Source organism: Ammospiza caudacuta, chromosome 21 (assembly GCF_027887145.1).
Source record: "Ammospiza caudacuta isolate bAmmCau1 chromosome 21, bAmmCau1.pri, whole genome shotgun sequence".
NCBI classification, from domain to species: domain Eukaryota; kingdom Metazoa; phylum Chordata; class Aves; order Passeriformes; family Passerellidae; genus Ammospiza; species Ammospiza caudacuta.
Genome location: NC_080613.1, coordinates 9,903,903 through 9,924,635, shown reverse-complemented (window position 1 = coordinate 9,924,635; position 20,733 = coordinate 9,903,903). Strand labels below are relative to the sequence as shown.

The following is a 20,733-nucleotide window of genomic DNA, read 5'->3' as shown; positions in this document are numbered from 1 at the left end:
GGACTCTGAGGGCAGGGGAGGAGCACAGAAGGCTTGGCAAGGGGCAGTGGCCTTAGGAGCAGGTGTGGCCATCAGAGTCCCCTTGGCAAAGGGCAGTGCAGGCATCTGCGGGGGATCTGCTGAGGCACAGCCAAGGAGGAGCTGATGGGAAGCAGGAGTGCAGAAGGGAACCACTGAGATAATAGGCACAATAATTAGTGAGAAATTTCAGGTGTAATTGGCTAGAAACCCCCTGGTGCAGGCTGTGCTGTGTTCACCAGGGCTGGGGAGCTGTGCCCACGTGTCCATGTTTGTTTGCTCTTGGGTTGGCCTGAAGGGTCTGGGAGCCATGGAGTGGAACAGGCAGGACAGAGCTACAGGGAGCAATGCTTTTGAGCAGTGCCCAGCTGTGCTTCTGACCTGCACAAGAGCTCTGAGTATGGCCTGATCTCTGCGTGTGACCTGTTCTCTAGGAGCTCTGGCACCTGGGGTTGTACTCTCCTCTGCCTGGGGAAACGAGAATGAGGTCAGAGACTCTGCAGCACCTTCCAGCTTGAGCTCTCACTGAGTGACAGCTTTCACCATGGAACACGATGGGCTGGAGGGCAGCAGTGCTTCTCTGCCTCTGTCTTAGCTGGTTATCAGTTTTGGTCTTAGGAAATGCTTTGTACTGGTTTTTTGAGCTTGTGGTTTGCAAGTTAAAGGTGAAATCTTGGTTCAGATTTTCAGACAGACAAAACAGCTTCGGGCACTGGCAAAGAGATGAATGGAGACAATGACAGATGAATTTGGAGCTCGTGGAGCTTTTGAACTAGTTACAGATTCATCATCATATTTCAGCATTTTTTGTGTAAATCACCATGTTCTCTCACTGATAATTTACCTGAGAACTTGCTTGCTGTTATTTTTTCTGCTGATGCAAAAGAGAAGCTTCAAAGTTTTTCCCAATGGCCTGAATGTGTGCCCATTTGTGAATGGTGTTGGTGGTGCCTTGCAAAGACAGACATTTCCATGGGAAGCCTTGGAGTCCCAGAAGTTTGGGTGGAAGAGATCTTGGAATCTCATGCCCAGCCATCTTATTAAAGCCATGGTGGTGTGCAGGATCAGCCGTAGCTTTGGCTGAGCTTTAACCAGCTCTGAGATGGAGTACAGGAGCAGCGCAGGAATTTGCTTGCAGCTGAGTAGCCTAATGTTAAAATCATAAACTGTTAAGGTTAGAAAAGACCTCCAAGGTCAATGAGTCCAACTGCAAACCAAACCCTGCCACATCTACCACTAAACCATGTCCCCAAGTGCCACATCCCCACTTCCAGGGATTTTGACTCAACCATTTCCATGGAACAGCCACACTCCAGTTCCTAACTTTGCGTTTCTGTGTTGCTCCAGGGTCAAGCCTTACTCTTTGCCTGGGCAGAAAGGTTGAGGGTGCCAGGAACATCCACGAGGTGCTTCTCCTCCTGGATGGGTGAACCATGATGGTCACCCCTTTGCTCTCCATAGTGGGGATTGTGGGCTGGTTGTAGGGGTCCCTAAGTGACAGAGCCTCCTTGTGACCACCTCTGGGGGTGTTGGGCACTGAGGGGGACAGTTTGGGCAGCTGCCACCCCAAGCCAGTGTCTAAAGGTACAGCCTGGAGCTGGACATGTAAGAATCCAAAAATAGGGAAAACCTAGCATTATCTGTTAGTATGAAAAGATAGAAAAGCTTAAACCTTTCTTCTTGCACAGCTCCAGCTGTGCTGCTCCAAAGCATTTTGCATTTGACTGTGCTGAAATTTAGTCCTGGAGAGATTAAATTACTCTTTCTTCATTGTTCATATTGATCCTGTGTTGCTGGCTGTGGAAGACAAATGGACTTCCCACTCCTTCCAGCCCAAGTCACTCTGGGAAGTGCTTTGGAGCCTTGTTAACCTTTTCTCCTCTGGGAGATGGTGCATAAAAGCAGTGGGGAAGATCCTGCCTACACAAGCTGGGACATGCAAAGCAGAAGGTGGTTTTGGAGGTCAAAGCCATTTTCCACTTAGATGTTTAATGGCCATTATGAGCCTTTTGCAGCAGCTTGAGGTGGAGACGATGTTCTGAGGCACCTCTGAAGGAGGAGGACAGTGGATGTGATGCCTTAGGGTGGAGATCTTCTCTGTTGCAGCAAATCTTGTCCTTCCCCAGGAGATGCTGCTGTGCTTGAGGGCTGAGGGTGCTCAGCTCTGGGTTTCTTGGCTTGGCTTGGCTTGGCTTGCCAAGGAGGTGTGTGGCTGTTTCACCTCCCTCTTTGCCACTCTCCACCCTGGGCTGCCCAGTGGCAGCTCAGCTACAGACCTTGGAGAGATTGTTCTACAAACCTGGGGAAAAACCTGTCTCTAGTATTGGGATGGCTGGGGAAAACCTGGCTCTAGTATTGGGATGGCTGGGGAAAACCTGGCTCTAGTATTGGGATGGCTGGGGAAAACCTGGCTCTAGTATTGGCTCTCTTGGGTCACAGGTCTGGTAGATACAGGAGAGCAATCACAGCACCAGGACATTACAAATGCCCTGGCAATTGGAGTCTGGAGGTTGCTGTATTCCATGCCTTGACCAAGGGTTCCTTTCCTGTGTGAGTTGCAAGGAGAAGGCTCTTCCCTGGTTGGAATATTCATAGGTTTGCTCTCTTACGTGGGCCTGGATGTGTGATAAGGGTTGAGCTTGCCCTGCTTGCTTGGTTCTTAATATATTCCAGTAAAATCTCAGTCATCCACAGGACTGGAATCCATCAGAGAAGCAGGAACTGCTTTTGTGGGAGGCTGTGGGTGACTCTCAAATAAGCTTGTCCAGTGCTCCAAATACTGACAGAGCTGGGGCTTGAGAATTTAGGGTTCAGGTAGGTAAAATGGGCATTGGCATCCACATCTGAGCTGTGATGGCTCCCAGCTGGGAGCTTTCAGGACCTGTGGGAACCTAAATGATGGTTTGGCTCCTTCCTGGGCTGCCAGGAGGGGCTTAACTCAGGGGGCTGGAGACAGTGAGTCAGTTCCTCTGTGCATCACAGGATGCAGGTGCATTTCAATTCTGTTTTTTCATTCTTATAACAGAGAAGCTAAAGCCTAAACTAGTCCTGGATTTCTAGTCACAGAATCACAGAAATTCTAGGTTGGAAGAGACCTTTAAGATCATCGAGTCCAACCCATGTTCTAACACCTCAACTAGATCATGGCACCAAGTGCCACATCCAGTCTTTTTTTAAACTCTTTGAGGGATGGTGACTCTACCACCTCCCTGGGTAGATGATTCCAGTATTAGTCCAGCTCTGTTTCCCAGTTTGGCCAGGGAAACACTGATGTTCCACCAGAACCACTGGAATCCTGGTGTGTAATGAGGAAGCCTCTGTGCTCTGGCAGTGAATTTCCATGGGTGTCACCTGAGGCTGAGGGGTGGCAGCTGCAGGGGCACAGCAGTGTGTTGGTATTGAACTGTTCCTTCTCTCCTTGGCCTTTAGCATCTCAAATCTCTCTCTTTCTCTCCTTGGCTGCCTCCTGATGCTGGGACACAGAGCGGCGAGGGCTTTTGGAGAATACCTTTCACAAAACCATCCTGAAGGCAGAAATGGCTCAGGTAAGAGAACTGATGTGCCTTGGTTATGCCCATGTGTGCCTGCACCTATGGTTAATTGCCTTAGAATGAAAATATATTTATTTATCTGTCATGAACAGTGAGATCTCAGCAGCAGAGGCAGGAGGAGCTGCCCCCAAGGAGAAAAGGCAGTTTGGTGACCCAAGGCTTGGGTGGGCTGTGGGGATGAGTTCAGTTAGGGGACAAGTGCCCTGTCATAAATTCACCCCTGCAGCTTAGGAGAAGTTGCAGCTGGGAAATGACTGCACTGCACAAGGCTTCTGCACTGCTTTGTGACTCCTAGGTTTTGCTTTCACTGGGGTATAAAAAGCAGGTGAGTTATTTTCTGTTCACTGGTGTAAATCCTTACTGGCAAAGGTGACATCTGGATTTATTCCAGGGGTTTGCTTCAACAGGGGTTAAACTGAGATTTGCCTAGATGAGGGCACTACATGTGCTGGCTAATGTGTCAGTATTTTCCATGTAGATATTATCCCCATCAGCTTATCATGAGTTCTGCTTGATGGGCAGGAGAGTGCAGGATAAACTCACCAGACTTCTAACAGGGCTGTGTCTTCTCTGTGATGAAAGAAAATATTATGCAGGCAGTTGCAAAACCTACAGAAAATCCTGTGTAATCCACAGAAAGTCTGTGTGAAAAAGCAACAAACTGTTCAGTGCTGTTGAGCTGCTGTGCAGAGGATAAAGTTATTAAATAGAATGTAATGTGGAGTGATGTTATCATTTTAGGTAAGCTGTGTGTGTTTAAGCCTGTACAGGAGATGCCTCTTGCTCTAGGAGCAGTCATACAGTCTTTGCAGCCAGCTGAGTCCTTTCCTTTTCTCTGGGATCTCTTCTAATGACCTTCAAGTTGTGCTTGGCTGAATTGTGCTCATGTTGTGAATGGAAAGGCTCTAAGACAATGTACCAAGGTTTTCTTGGATTTTTTTCATGAAGAACTCCAGGGACACTTTACTTACAATATTTGGTCTAAGAACAGCATGTGGAGGTAGGAAGGGAAGGGGAGAGAAAGGCTGGGGTTTGGTGCAAACCTTTTTTTTTGTTGTTCCTTCCATCGTGGCCGTTTCTGCAGCTGCTCCTGTCTCCTGGAGTCTCTGCCAGTCCTTTTTGCAGCCCCCCACCCCAGTTTCCAACAGGAAGAAGTGTTGGCTCCTGTTTGTTTTGTAGTGCTCTTGTAGTACCTGTGGGGTCATGTTAGGGCCAGGCAGAGAATCTCTGATGGAGACAAGAGGAAATTGCAGATGTGTTCAGGTGCCTGAGGCCTGGGCAGCCCTGGGCAGATCCAGGGAGTGGGAGCCTCTCTGATGTGCATTTAAAAGCTGCTGTTTAACTCATCCTTGGGGTGCTCCTGGATTCTCTGTGGGTTAGGAGAGCATGGAAATGGAGCTGATGTGACTCCTGGTTTATGTGTCACAGCCAGGCTCCCCAGACAGCATTTCAGCCCCATCTCTGCTTGTGACATCCATGAGCTCTCCAGGGAAGCCTTTTCACCCACTGTTCCTTGGTGTATCAGCCTTGAGATTGTTTTTGAATCCAGGAGAATTTAGTTGCCACAGGCAAGAATGAAGCAGTGAGAAATACACTTGGAAATACCACAGTACTTCTGGGATCCTTAAGTATTCACTTGGAAAGGAATAAAATTCCCTAGAAATTACTCTGAATTCTGAGGGAGAGGGGAGGGAAAAAAAGGAATCGTCATTTTTAAGTCATCTTCTGAAATTCTGCAATGTATAACTTAACACAGTCTGTAACACTTCTTTATAAATAACCCCAGTAGGAAGGTTGCTATCCAATAAAAAACACTGCAAGTAGAAAATCTGGCTCCTTTTAGTTCATCCCAGCAGCCTGATCACAGGGAAGTCACATCTTTCCTTCCTGCAGGAATTCCACCTCAGGATCACTTGTTCAAGTTCTGGAGGCTTCACCTTTGGCTGGGCAGGTGCTGGAGCTGCCACCCAGTGACTCCAGGGAAGCAAAGGAAGGGCTCTGCTGCAGAAGCTGAAGGTGTAGCACAGATCCAGAGGGACCTGAATGAGCTCCAGCTCCTCAGAGAGCAGGCAGAGGCAATGTGAGCAGGGAGAAGCTGTGCAAAGCCCAGCTTTGTGCAGCCCAGCAAAGCCCTGTGATGCTGTGGTGTTGAATTCCCCCTTGCATGTGTTGGTGCTTTAAGTCCTGAAAGCTCAGTGCTCCAAAGAATCAAGTCCTCAGTGCCTGGGTGTGTCTGTCAGCTCTGAGCTGTCACCTGAGTGTTGTGCCTGGTGGGACAGGCCTGTTTCTGCTGTCATAACCCCAGCTGTGTACCCAGGTGCTGCCTGCACTGCCAGCACACTGAGCTGGGTTGAAGGCTCTGGCCTAAATATGACTGGAAGGAGGCAAACCTTGGTTCAGTCCAGAAAAAAATTGTTTAAGAAATGTTTAAAGTCACTGATGAATGCAGTGAGGGAAAAGAGGTGTGGATTTTGAGGAGCAGGAAGCTGGTAGAGCCAGCAGTGGGACAATGAGGGCATAAATGGAGGAGGGAAGGGCAGGATCCTCCTTTTCTGGACCCAAGAGCTAGAACCCTTCTCTCCTCCTGTGCAGGGCAGTTCTCATGCAGAAAATGAGGGGGGTGACATCTTTGGGATGTCAATTATCTGCTGGTCCATCTCCTCAGCAGAGGGGTGAAGTTCTGACAGCCCAGGAGATCCATGGAGATGTGGAGGGAGATGCCAAATGTGCAGACACTGCCCCAACTTGCTCCACTTCTGCTGCACTTTCTTCTCTGAGAATTGTCCATTTCAGTTTGCCTTTCTTTTTAGCTTTTTAGTCCCTTGACTCCAAGGAGAGGAAAAGATATAATGGCTTTTGTATCCCTCATAACTTCACATTCCACAGCTGATCAAAGAGCTGCTCCTTCTGTGATAACTTCTGTTTGTGGTGGCTCCTCTGGAGAGCTTGTGTGTGTGTGGCAGAATGTCTTGGAAAAACTGGGGAGTGGTAATGAAGAGCTGCAGAGGGGTTGTAGGTCAGCAGGACAGCCCAGCTGCCTTGTCCAAGGCTGAGTTATGTGCAAGGCTGTGTTTGCCTTCTGTTTTCAGTGAAAGTGCAGTGTGCATGCTCTGCCTGCTTTGCTGGGGCAGGGTGTGGAGCTGCAGAGCTGCAAGAGGTACAGAGCTTGCAGGTGTTGCAGGGTGTACCTGGGGGGAAGAAAGGTGAGGGGGAGCTCACCTTTGTTGGTGACAGCTTCTGATTCTGCTGATGTGAGGCCCAGGAACCTCATGGCTCAGAAATGTTGTGTGACTATTCCTATACAACTCTCCTGTCTTATCCTGGAAGATGTTTTTTCCAGGTGACTGCAGAGGTGCATTTACCTCTCCTCTTTCTCAGAGGTTTTGTCAGGGATGATGACCATACAGAATTTTCTTCCCTTGGTTTCCCTTTTGGAGCAGGGCAGTTGCCTGGTGGTGGGGTATAAATGCAGAAGATGGAGGGATTGTCCCTTTGGGGTCACTCAGATTTTCTTTCCCCTGATCTTTAAAATATTTTGAGCAATTAGAAAGAAAGGGAGGGTTGGACTCTGCTGCAGGTGACAGGATATGGATGTGTTGAGGGAGCTGCTGCCAGGATGCTGATGCATCTCCTGCTCTCTTCCTGCCTCTGTTAATTGCTGGATTATTTATGCAGGCTGGAGGTCTTGGGAGGGCTCCCATGAAGAGCACTCTGCCTCGTTCAGCATTCATTCTGCCTCCAAGGCTGTGGCCAGAGTCTTTGCTGACTGTTGTAGCTTTCTGGTGCCTTTTAATGTAGAAGTGGGTGACCCTTGGGACAGACTTAGAAGAAAGGTACAGAAAGGGATTAAAATGTGAAAGGGAAGTGTAAAAAGGCTGCAGAGAATGAAGCATGGAATAAGTAATCACTCAGTCTTACAGAGATCATGGAATTTTGGACATTCTCCAGCTTAGGTGTCAGAGGCCCCACACTGAGATAATGCACATTAGATTTTATCTCCATGTTCTGGAACTGTGAGAAGAAAAGGTACCAGGGCATGGGGCAGTGACATTGAGGAGGACAGCAAGCAGAGCCTTTGAGAAATTCCCCAGACAGCAGGGATCCATCCTGGTGAGCTGGGATTCAGACACAAGGATCGGGAGGGAGCTGTGGGAGGTTTTTCTTGTTACTGTTTTAATCTTGTTACTGTTTTAATCTGTTTTGCTCAGTGGGGTTATTGGGAGGGCAGCTGCTGCTGCTGGAGTGGGGGGCTGTAGGATGCAGCATGGGCTGCCTGCTGGACCAGCTGCTCTGGGCAAGCTGTGTGGGAAAGGCTTTGGAAATGAGAGAAGGAGAGATCCAATATAAAGTGTCCTTGGTGCTGCAGGGGTGATGGGCACTGGGCAGGAGCTGTGAGCCAAATTCTCCATGGCTCCTGCTAAACCAGCGTGGCTACTGGTTTGCAGCAGGACAAACCAAAGGAGGCAGTTAGCTGAAACTGGAAAAGCTTCTTTTTAAGCTCAAAAAAAGTAATCTTTGTGTTTTTCCTTTGTTTTTTGCATGATGCATGATTTTTCAGTCATCAGTGTGAGTATGTGAGAAGAGGGCTTTGTGAGCTTCCCCAAGCCAAGTGGCAGTGGGGAGTGGTGGCAGGAGCAAAACCAAGTTTGTGCCTGTGCTGGGTGTGGAGCCACCACTGGATCAGTCACTGATCTTTGAGTGTGTGTGTGTGCAGGGAGCAGCCAGGCACAGAGGAGCTTCCTGCTGCTGCCAGAAACTGGCAGGGAGTTAGAGAGACCCCAGGTGAGGCTTCATAGCTGCTTCAGGCTGAGTAACCTGTGAGCTGAGCTTCCTGTGCCACCAGCAGGTAAAGCTGCAGCTGTGCAGTGCTCAGAGAGGGACATTCCATCTCTGGGGTTTGCACTGTGGAGCTGCCAGCCCAGCCTGGTTCAGAGCAAGCACCAGGCTGGCCTTTTTCTCTAGAGATGTTTGTCCTGTCCCCAGCAGTGCAGCTGGCCCTGCTCTCAGTCTGTCCCTGTGCTGATGAGGTGGTGCTGCCTTTTTGGGAAAAGCTGTGCTCTGGAGGGAGCTGTAGGATGGAGGACAGAGCAGGGATGTGAAATCTCATCTCTGAGGGCTTCAGGCCTCTTCTAGCCTGAGCCAGTGCAAGGATGGTGTGGGTGTCTCTGGAACTTGCTGTGGAATGTGTTGTTGGCTTGCAGAGGGAACAAAGACGTAGGTCAGGGTGTTACCATGGAGATGCTGGGCCCGTGATGGAGCTGCCACTTGCTCCTTTGGGTCCTGTCTCACAGTAGCAATTTCATCTGTTCACATAAATGTTACAGGCCAGACTAAAAGGTTACTCACCTATGAGATGCCAGGTCAATGCTATCTTGAGTTTGTTTGTTTTTGAAGCCCATTTGAGCAGGGGAGACTAATTGGAACCATTTTGTCATGGTTAAGTGACCTTCTGGTTTCTCAGAGCAGCTCCCTTCCAGAAGCAGCCTTTGCCTGTTCCCTGTGCAGGTCCTTGTGCACAGCTCAAGAAACACAAGGAGCTGCTGGGGAGGCTCCAAAGGTGATGAGGGATCTGGAGCATCTCTCATGTGAGGAGAGACTGCAGGAGCAGGTCTGGTTAGTCTGGAGCAGGGTGGTCTCAGAGGGATCTGATGAGTGCACATAAACATCCCCAGGGGGTGTCAGAGGATGGTGCCAGACTCTGTTCAGTGGTGCCAGTGACAGGACAGGGAGCAGTGGCCATAAACTAAATCACAAGGAGTTCCACCTCAACATGAGGAAGGGAAAAGAGCTCTGGATCAGGTGCCCAGGGAGGGTGTGGAGTCTCCCTCTCTGGAGACATTCCAAACCCACCTGGACATGTTCCTGTGTCACCTGTTCCAGGTGACCCTGCCTTGGCAGGGACTTGGACTGGATGGTCTCCAGAGATCCCTTCCAACCCCAGCTATTCTGTGATTCCATCTACTCATTTGGCTTTGAAGCTGCTGCATGGCTGAAATGCCACTGTGATTTTTTTTTTTCTTGTTGTATTTTCCGTTTTGATATCCCTGCCTCATGCTTCAATAACTTGAACACAATTCCCATTTTTTCCCATACTATTTCTTGATCACATTTCAGCCCTGAGCCCAGCAGGGTGGGCTGCCTGTCCTGTGCCAGGGGTCACATTGTTGGGAGAACAGAGCTGGCATGGGGAGAAGCTCTGCATTACATCTCTGAGAGGGAGCAGAGGAGAGCAGGAGAGGGAGCAGAGGAGAGCAGGACCTGCCAGCACACCTGAGGGGCAGTGACAGGCACGTGGGAGGTCTTGGAGTTGTGACTGCAGGAGAAACTTCTCAGCTGTGCCATCTGAATGGTTATGGGTTTTGCAGCTCTGGCCAGTGCTCCCCTCACTGAGGGAATCAGCTGGATTCCTCCTGGTGCAAGGCAAAACATCATTAACTTCATTCCTACTTCTGTGAGCAAGGCCCTGTACGTACACCCAAAAACTTTCTATTCATCTTCAGTGACCGTGGCAGTTCTTTGATTTAAAGTTGGAACTTACTTGTCATAAATGTCAGGTCCAGAGAGTTCCAGCTGAGTAGAAACAGGGAAGAAAGGACTGTCTCTCTGAATTTTATTTTTTGCTGAGATGACAGATGTTCTTTTAATAGGGTTTATCTGGATTCCCCTTTGCCACTTTGCCTCTGATGCTGGAGCGGAGCCTTTAAATCTAAGGTGCTTTAATCATCAGTTTAGCTGCTAAACACAGGAATAAATTTGGAGCTTCTGTCTGTGCCTTGTGGCTATATGCTGCCTTGATTTATAAACTTCTCATCCCAGGGGGTCACAAGGCAGTCTGCAGCAGACAGGAGTTGGCTCCACAGCTGTGGAAGGGCACCAGTCAGTGGGGGCTGATCCCAGCGTGTTCCCTGCTCTGAAATGTGGTGGCACTGAAAGGAAAATGTGCAAGGCCTTTCTCAGTTCCCTAAGTCAGAGTGAGGGCTCAAGCTAGGGTTACTCAATGAGGAAGGATGTATTGTAAGTATCTAACACAAATAAATGCCTGTAGGGGGATACAATATAAGTAAATAAAGGTAGTATAGAAAGTAATCTTACCCCCTAAAGAGTTGCAGCTGAGCCAGTTATTAGAGCTTGGGAACAGGCCTGATGTTAACAGGCTGCAGCTGTAGCCAGTAAGAGATGTGTTATAAAAGAGTGGATTCGTGGGAGCTGGAGTTAGTTGGCTGCTGCAAGGACAAGGACGAGTCGAGTCAGTGCCTAGAGGAGCTGCCTACTAGAAACACCAAGCAGGTATGAAACTCCAGCAATGTGGAACCCTTGCAGTGTAATGACAATAGAACTCCTGCACTATAGTGACAACAAATGCCTAATTATCAGGAACTACACGTACTGAGAATGTGAGTTATTTTTTCCCCAAGACACTGCCAGTTTCCCAGCACAGATGTCACTGCTGTCAGTCTTTGGTCGTGCATGTGGCCTGTGTTGGGCAGTGCTGTGTGGAAGGTGAAGAGAGAAATGTCAGACAGGAGCAAGTGAAGCCAAAAAGACAAAAGGTTGTGTGTTCAAGTACATCATGAGGGGGGTGAGAAGTGGTTTGGCCCTCAGGACTGGATGTGAAGCCCTGCTGGGCTTGGCCCAGGTGGGCAGGGAAGTGATGGAAATACCACTGGGATATTTCTGGAACCAATGGACACATGATCTATAGATCAAGCACGTTGGTCTTCTTCCTTTCATCTTGGTGCTCAGTTCCTCATGCACAATAAATCCATGTAGAGCAAGAATCAAGGTGAAAAGAGAACCTGAGGAAGCTGTTTTATCTGGTCCTAAGTAGCAGTGTGAGACACAGGTGTTGCTGCTGAAGGCAGCAGAGGGGGGAGCAGAGTCATTCCCAGGGCAGCTCTGGCATGGTGAGGGGAGGGAGCTGTGCCAGGCTGCCCAGTCACACTGGCCAGGGCTGCCATGGCAGGTGGAGGGAGCAGCTGGGAGTGGGAGAGGTGGCAAGAGCCATGTGAAAATGAAAAAAGGGAGCAGCAGCTCGAGGCGAGGGTGTTAACAGCAGCCTGCTACAGCTGACTCCAGAAGGCAGCCCCAGTCACTGCTGAGCTCCTGTGGGTGCCCCTTGGTTCTCCTCACCCCACATCCCTGGGGTGGGGCTCAGCTCTAATCCAGCACTGATTTCTGGACCAGCCTGACTTCCTTCCTAGCAGAAGTAACCTGTTAGCCTCAAATGCCTTTGTGGCAACAAGTGCAGTGTTTTGGCACCTGAGCCCTGTTCACTGCAGGCACAGACAAGGGTAACTGGTCACATCTTGGTGTATGTGAATGCACAGACTCCTGAAATGGTGTGGATTCTGTTCTACAGGCCAATAATTCATTATGATGGATGTTTGAATCTCTTTTCCTTCCACACTATTTTTCTGTAGATAATTCTTTATTAACGACTACTCTTGAATAAAGCTTCGTATTCCCGTGGCATATGAGGTTGCTTCTCTAGTGTGTAATTACTGAAGGTGCTAAATTGAATGAAAATGAAGAATTATCCAATTGTTTTACAAAAAGAAAGTGCATTGGTGTGCTGGCAGCCCTTTGTAGTGTAGATCATGAAAACTCTTACATAAGTACAAGTGAAAACACTTTGAGGAGGGCACAAGTAAGGTAGGAAGAAAGATTTATCCTCACATTTTGCATGCTAGATCAGGTAGGTAGTTTATGTCATATATATCTGGTCAATCCTGCCAAGATTTCAGTAAAAGATTTGCTCTTCCTTGAAACCAGTCATGGGCCCCTGAAATCTCTGTAAATTTTATGGAGCTGAACAGACCTCACTGCTTATGAAACAGAGATTAGAATTGGTCTCTTTGCTCTTGTGATCATCAGCATTTTCAGGCATATTGTGCTTTGGAGACTTCATTTTTCCATTTAGCCCCAGATCCCAGGGCTCAGGAATTCCTGGATGTCTGAATTCCAGAGCTGTCAGTGTGTGAGTGAAGGTGACACTCCTGTGTGTTCCCTCTGAGGAGGCTGTGCATCTCCCATGCAAGTATCACTTTCAGGAGGAGCAGGGGCAGCTGTCAGCCACGATTTTGTGGTGCCTTAAGAAATCTGTAGCGTCACTGTGCCCACACAGATTAGTAAATTTGACAAGTTGAGAAGAGTACTTAGAGCTGGCCTTTGTTTTTAATTTTAAAAATGGTTTGTTTGGCACTATTAGCGAGCACAGATCTTGGCAGAGCTCAGGGAGTCTTTGGTGGTGTTTTCCCAAGACGTGCCCACTCTAGAGCACGGTTAATCCTGGAGCTGGGGAGGATCTGAGCTGCTGGAGAGCAGATACAGGGGACTTGCTGCCTCTTGAGGAGGGACACGTGGTTTGAGGCACTCTGGGGCCTGTGGGCACTCTCTGCACTGTTCTCTGACCCTGTACCCTGCAGGTGGGTACAGACTCTGGGGCCTGTGGGCACTCTCTGCACTGTTCTCTGACACCGTGCCCTGCAGGTGGGTACAGACTCTGGGATCACAGCCTCTGGAACACCTTCTTCCACTGAAAATGCTCTTGTTGTCCATCAGGCTCCTCCTGGAGCAGGAGCAAATGTCCACACTGACCATGGGACACAGTAGAGCCCTGCCAGCCTTTCACACTCTCTGGGGAGTATCTGAGGGGCACTACCCCTCACCACACCTGGACATGGATTTTTGACTTCATGTGAAGCCTGGACAGAACATCAGCTGCAGGCTCAAAAGGCTCAGCTCTTTCTTCAGGCCTCCTACAGTGTCTCCTCCTGGCCAGCTCCAGTATCCAGAGACTGTGAGGAGACAAGTGAAAGGAAACCTGACTTGTGTCAGCCTGAACAGCCCTGACAGTCACTTCTTGAGCAGAGTGGCCAGACACTGATTTATTTCCTAGTGGTGCTGGAGGAAGTTGTATCTCAAGCAGAAAAATGAGACAAGGGTGACACCCTGTACCAGTACTAACTCAGTTCTGGTTACAAACAGAGCAGGGGGAGAGGCCCTGGGCAATGTGAGCATTTTCCAGGATGGATTTCAGATTCAAAAGCTGACTGTGTATGGCCTCAGCTTGGGAGGGCTGCTCTCAGAGGGGCACAGGAGCACTTCATGGACAGCAGTGAAAGATCTGTGTTACACACATACACTACCACTCTTGTCCAGAGGTCATTCTCCTCTTCCTCCTTCACTTCATGGCCAGTTGCAAGGTAGCCAAGCCTTCAAATTGTGGATGAATTCTTCTAGGTCATGGCTCGGTAGCCAAAGAAGTTATGTTCCATAAATATTTACTGAAGTAAAGGCTTGGGTTTGCTTTCTGCCTCTGTTTTAAGTGCTTCTGTCTGTGCTGGACACTAATGATTTCATTTTTTGGGTAGCAATCACATAAATAATGCCTTCCCTGCTGAGCCTTTTTGCCAGTCCCTGAGCTGCTTCCCATCTGAAGGGAAGTGTAAGAGGTAATTAACAGCCACTTGAAAAAGGATTAGCAGGTGGGTGGGAGCTACTGTTGGGTTCATGCATGGAATTGCCATGGAAATGCTGAGATTTCCTGGCACTTCATCCAGTGTGTGGGCTCCAAAGATAGTTGCACTCATGGGCCTGTCTCCCTTGGATCTTCCTACCCTGCACAGGGAGCGGCTGTGTTTGCTGCCAGGACAGCTCCAAGCTGTGGCCATCTGTGAGACCGGGGTGTGCCGCGAGCAGGGTGCTGTGCTGCAGCTGCCAGCTGAAGCCTTGCTGCATCTCTTTCATGTCAAACCACCTGGCAGAAAATCAGGAGGGGAAAAAAACAAACAAACCGTGTTGGTTTGCCCCTTTGCCAGTGTTCTGAAAGAACTTAGTGGGCCAAACACTCAGAGTTTGGCACTTGGAGGGGCTGGTGCTGGTCCTTGTCCTGCAGACTGTCACCAGCTCTGTAGCCCTCGTGTGGCTGAGCAGGGCTGCAGCTGGACCAGGGCTGTCTTGCATGGCAGCATTTTCAGGCTGTGCAGTGAGACCTGCATTTGCTACTAGAGTTGTTGGGTGGCCACACGTGTAAAATATTGGGGCTCTCTGTGAGAAGAGGTTTATCTCTGTCCTGGTTCATCTCTCCTTTCAGTGCCTGCTGTCACAGACATCTTTTCATTAAAAATCCTTAGGATTTTTCTTCCTGAGAAACTGGGAGGCCTCAAGAACAAAAGGTAAACAATGATTATCTGCTGCTGTGGAATGCAACAGGTGCATCTGTGATTGGCCCATGTTAGATGTTTATAATTAATGGCCAATCACAGCCCAGTTAGTTTAGACTCTGAGACACAAACCTTTATTATTTGTTCCTTTCTATTCTTAGCTTAGCTAGCCTTTTGAGATGAAACTTTTCCTTCTATTCTTTAGTGTAGTTATTATGTAATATATATATCATAAAATAAAAAAATCATGCCTTCTGAACGTGGAGTCAACATTCTTGTCTCTTCCCTCACCTGAAAACGCCTGTGAACACCGTCACAGCCTGCCCGAGAGGTTTAGAAGGTGGTGATGGGCACACATTCATCTGAAACGGTTCCTGCAGGGACCTCCTGTGTCTGTCTCCCCTACACAGCAGTAACAAAGAGCCTCCTGGATTTGCTGGTGTCTGTTTAAGGAAAACATGCCTTTTGTTTCAGATCACCTGCTAGCAGACTCCTACATCGGGCAGGAGGACTCCCCTGAGCTGCAGCAGGTGGCCCAGAACAAGCGCAGGCTCTCGGTCATCTCGGACGGCAAATTCGAGAGGAGCTTCACCGAGGAGCAGGCGGAGAAGCTGCCGAGCGAGGGCCCCAAGCCACGGGTGTACACCATCTCTGGGGAGAGGCCCATGCTGTCAGAGCACGAGAACGACAGCATGGAGCTGGTGGTGATGAAGGGAGCTGCCCACGAGGAGTGTCACCACGGGCACCACGCGCACGGCGCCGCCGGCTCGCACGGCGTCCGCCACTGCAAGGCCTGGCCTGGCGGCCGCCAGGGCTCCAAGGAGTGCCCCAACTGCTCCAGGCTGGCTGCCCCTTCCCCGCAGTCCATCGAGCTGGAGCAGCACCCACCTGGTGAGGCTGGGTGGCACAGGAAAAGGCTGGAGAGGATGTACAGTGTGGATCGAGTGTCTGGTAAGTGACTGCTGTGGGTTGTTGTAGTGAGGATGGGTGAATAAAGTGATCTATAGACTCTAAGGTCTCAGAAGGTAAAATGCAAAGTTTATTAGAAATTGCACTTTTTTTAATAGACTGTCCTGGTTTAGGGCAAATTTGGGAGAGAATCTCCAAAGGGGGACCCCTCCAGAAAGCAAACCCACACAGCCCCTTCCCCCAACCGAATTGCGAAGGATTCCTTGGAGAGAAGTGGAAGGAACCTGTTTATTTAACAGGCACAGCACCTCCAGCACACAGAATGAACAATACCAGCTGACACCACTCTGTCACCACTCTGAAAAAGATGACAAATTCAGAAAGTCTCTCTTGGGGGTGGTCGCTCTGTTCTCAGTCCCTCCTGTGCTGGGGCAGCTGCTGCAGCCACAAGGTGCAAACTCTCGGTGTTCCCAGGGCCCAGTCTGGAGCAGGCTTGAGTAGGTCCAAAAAAGGGAAAGGAGAAACAGTCCAGGAAGAAATTTGGACTGTTTAACTAAACTAGCTAATGAGCAGAAGCAAGAGCGAGAGCAAAAGCAAAAAGCAAAAGCAGCACCATGCACTGCCCTGTCTCTGTGTCCCACCAGCTGTGGGGGAGCGGCTGATAAGAAACAAAAAAAAAACTTTCACTCTTCAGAGCCAGTCTTGAAGGCACAGAACATGATATCCAGCATAAACAGAACACACAGATGGGATACAAGCATCATAATATCACCCTAGGATATTGACAGTTATGATAAAGGTGGACTTGATTTGTTTTTAATTAATACTCCTCACAGCACTGGTTAATTAGGAACAGCACCCTTCTTGTAAACACTTTACAATTAACAACACATTTTACAATCAAAACACCAGCTGCAGGATTGTTTTAATTCTTTCTCTGAGCTTTCTCAAAATTTCCCTGAGGAATGTTTGGGAAAATTTATCTGACTGTCCCTCTGACCAGACTGTCAGCCACCACACTGGGTGACACAAAAGGTGACACCCATCTCATCCCAGCACAGGGGTTTTGATCCTGGCCCTCCTGGTACCATGGGGCAGCATTGGAAAGGGATTGTCAAAAGATGAGTTTGCAGTAAGCTGAGCTCAGCTGGGGGCCAGCTCATCCTAGCTCCTGGTCATCAGAGGCTGCTCTGGGTGGTTTTCATGACTTCATGCAGCTCAGTGGGCTCCTTTTCTGTGGAGGAAGAGTAGAAGAGGAAGGACTCTGTCAAAACCCTGCACCCATGCTCATCCCAGATGCAGTTCAGGGCAGGATCCTCTCTCTGCCTCTTGCTGGGCAGGGGAAATCTTTCTGAACTGCTCTGTGGGAGCCTCAAGTTACGGTGTTGTGTACTTTGGTGTGTTCCCAAAATTCTTGTTTGCAGGGCTGGATGCCACTCATGTAGTGCCACCTCATGGGCTTCCTACAAATATTGGCAAATAACATAGTGTTGGACTTTTTCCCTCCTTTCTTCCTTGCTTAATGCTCTCTCAATTACAAGAGTGCTTGTAATTATTCCATTCCATTTTAAAAAAAGTCTTTAAAAACTGAACCATTAATCAGATATATGCCACAGTCTGTGTGCTTTGAATTATAAGCTGATGTGCAGTCCATCTTTGCCTGTATGTGGCTGGCAAAGAGTCTGGCCCAATTTGTCTGAGTTTTTCTGTAAACACACATCAAGGCACTTAGAGCAGAGAGTCTGGCCAGGAAAGGTCAGGGCTTTCTCCTTGGAAAGAAACTGTGTGTAAGGACTGTGCAGATCAAACTGTCCAGCTTCCCTGGGTTCAGAGTTTTCTGATAAATACTGCAGTGATGTTTACTACAGGTAAAATCACCAAAGGTTTGGATCCTGGACCATGTTTTCATGCCTAGATACCTGAAATCATGTGGCTACATGAATATATGGATTAAAATGAAGAATAGTAATGAAAAAATAGCTGATTATGAAATGTGTGGAAAAGCCCCCGAAATCCTGTGCATGATTTTTAAGCATTGTTCCTCTGTTCCCTGAGACGTTTTGGGATTCACATCAGACACTGCATGTGCCCCATATGAGAAAAAAATGAGCTTTATCCCAGCCCAAACCAGCACACCTGGACAAATCAGAATTGCACTGTGGGACTGAAGGAATTACTTGATACAGAAGGAAGGGAAATCTCCACAGCATTAATGGAGGGGTTTAGATCCTCATAGCTGGAGCTTGTTTTTGCTGGAAAACCTGTGCTGGTGATTCCTGCAGGGAGATGCTGTTACTGGGCCTTGGAATTCAGTGTTTGTTTTCAGCCAGGCAGGCATTATCATTGGGGCCAGTCATCAGTGTGGGGTGGAGATTGGTCTGTCTGAAAATGTGTCAGAGTAGTCACTTAAAGGGGAGCAAAGTGGCCAGTGCAGGAGCTGTGGTTCCCCCCATGTTTCATTCCATGTTTCAGCAGCTCCCCTGAGTGCTCATCTGAAACCTCTGGGTCCTGACATGTGTGGCTGTACAGGCAGGGCTGTGTCCCCAAGCCCAATTTCCATCCCAGCACTGGCACCATGAAGGGAGAGTTCCCTCAGCTTGGTGTTATTTGCACTCTCTATCCAAGTGCTGCCACTCAGAGATAACCCCAGAACTGAACAGCAAAGTGCCACAGCTTGCAGGAATTCCCTGGCATGTCCTTCCTGCCTGGCTAGCAGGGAAAGGGAGCAGTGGAGGCAGGAGAGGCTGATTTCCCCAGGGCTCACCTGACAGTGCTGCTTCTGTTTGATGACAAGTGGCTGCTGCAAACCAACCCTTATGGCAGCCAGGCCCCAGTGGCATCACTGTATGTGGGTTTTGATGCTGAGTTTCTGATGCCTGACACCATTCCAAGGGAGCACAGGCTGTCATCTCCTGGCTGCTCCCAGCATCTGACACACACACACTATGGACAGAGGATTTGGGTGCAGTGGGAAGCCGCTGGAGATGCTGGATGTGGTGGTGGTGTCCCTCCAGTCTTACCAGGCCCCTGGCTCCTCCACTGTTTCCTCACAGTTGATGGTGAAAGGAAAGGAGACCAAGCTGCTCTGCCTGGCCAGAAAGGATGTGCTGCCTGCTCCTGGCAGCAGCAGCCATGCCCATGGTCTGAATTTTAATGTGGTGAGTGAGCTCTGGAGCTGAGCTGTGCTGCCCAGTCCCCACCTGTGAGCTCCTCTGCTGATGTCCTACCCTCTGAAGGGTCCCAAATCCTTTATTCCTCATTGAGTGCTGTGTGGAGGACAGGGGTATTTTTCCCAAGTGAACTCCAGTCTATGAGAAAAGGAGAGAAAGCTCCCAGTGATGGGGCAGGCAAAGCCTCCTAAGGATATATTAGCTGTTGTTCATAAGCTCTGCTTTGAACCAAAGCCTGTGGCTTAAGAGCTGTAAAACACATGAAGAGCCTGTCAGTGCTCTGAGATGAGCAGTCCCTGAGAAGCCCATACAGAATTGTTGGCTAGAAAGGAATTTGTACAACTTCTCCTTTGCCACTTCTGTGGGTTGGAGGCTTCAAACAAGTAACTCATTTACAGTCTGAGTTGTTCTGCTTTGCTTCTGCCTCTGTGTTTTGGAGGAGAGCAGACTTTGGGACTGCAGCAGAAGTCTTTGGCACACTGGAATGCAGTTTCATTTAACATCTATATTTCCTTGGAGTGCCTTTAAGCAAGATTTGACGTAAACTGTGAGCTGAGAAGGCGTGTCTGCTACAGCTTTCTATAGATTTCTTGGAAGCTGCACTTCAAAGGAAGGCTCCCCAGATGCAGTTAGCATTTTTTGCATCTGTAATTGCAGCCACTTTCTGTACTTTCAGGGAATAATCTGTAGGATATGATGATCTGAGCAAAACATTTGGTAAGATAGCTGGTCTGTAGTGATTATGCCTGCAGTGGGCATGTGCAGTTTGACTGGGCTTGAGCCAGTGAAAGTGAATTTAAAAATATCTTGACAATGCCAGAATATGAAATATTATCAGATCTGAAGACGTGAATGACTGAGGCAGGACACAATGAGCAACATGGGGCAAGGCATTAGGCAAGGGGGTCACAAATTGGGTGTGAAGCAAGATGAAAAATCAGATAGCCCCCAGCCCCAGGAATGCAGTCCACTGAGCTCTCACAAGTGTTGTGGCAGTGGGTTTCAGTACCCCTCTGATTCCCTGCCTGCCTGACTCCAGCCTGAGAGTTCTCAGCAGCAGCAGCTGCTGCTTGGGCAGGTTCTTCCTCCTGGTCACCACACACATAATTGGTGACTTATTTTGCTTTCAGTGAAGGTGATGCAGTGTTCTGATGCCCTGGAAATAGGGGAAAAAACCCCACAATTGGTTTGGGCAGGGCAGTTTACAAAGAGAAGTGACTAAATCAGCTCAGATACCTGCAGGTTGTGGAGCTGATGGGTGGTTTGACTTCCAAACCAGGGGAACCCCTGAAGGCCAAGTCACCAGGAGCAAGTGTGAGAGGGGTTTATTGAAGCTTCAGTGGCAGAAAAAGAGAGGATATTTCAGGCTTACTGTTCTGAGTGGAAGGTAAATGCTTTTCATCTTCTACAGTGCTGTACCAGAAAGAACTGGAGGAATGGGACAGTTTAAATCAATGATATAAAGGAAAAGGCAGAGACGGGAAAATGCTTTTAATGAAAAACATTTCATTTCCTTGGGTTTTTTCTGAGTTCAAATGTCAGTTCTGTAATTCCTGGATTATTCTAATCTCCAATGCTTAAGATAGAGCTTTTATTCTTCACTTAGTAGCCTGATAGACAGGCTTAGCAGGAATTTACAGAACACTCGGAGGCAGTGTGCAATTACATGAGGAGGATGAGACTTGAACTGTTCAGCCAGGGCAGGATGCTGAAGGAAAGTCCTGAGGGAAGGAGCTTGGGGAGGAAATATGGCTGTCTGAGGGGTGTCTGTGCCTGCTGGGTGCTCAGGCTCTCTCTCTCTTGCAGATGATGTCCCCATACGAACCTGGTTCCCAAAGGAGAACCTCTTCAGTTTTCACACTGCTACCACAACTATGCAAGCGTAAGTGCAACCTCTGCTGTGGCTTTTGTTCTGTACCT

General features: G+C 48.8%; 1 protein-coding gene across 2 annotated transcripts in view; it reads left to right on the top strand.

The window, feature by feature from the left end:
* NSMF (NMDA receptor synaptonuclear signaling and neuronal migration factor) overlaps positions 1-20,733 on the top strand; it is a 47,714-nt gene that overhangs the window by 5,259 nt on the left and 21,722 nt on the right. For both annotated transcript variants that reach the window (XM_058818219.1, XM_058818220.1), the window contains exons 2-4: positions 3,502-3,563; positions 15,209-15,685; positions 20,620-20,695. In XM_058818219.1, the coding sequence (XP_058674202.1) occupies positions 3,502-3,563; positions 15,209-15,685; positions 20,620-20,695 (615 nt within the window). The remainder of the gene's footprint in view (positions 1-3,501; positions 3,564-15,208; positions 15,686-20,619; positions 20,696-20,733) is intronic.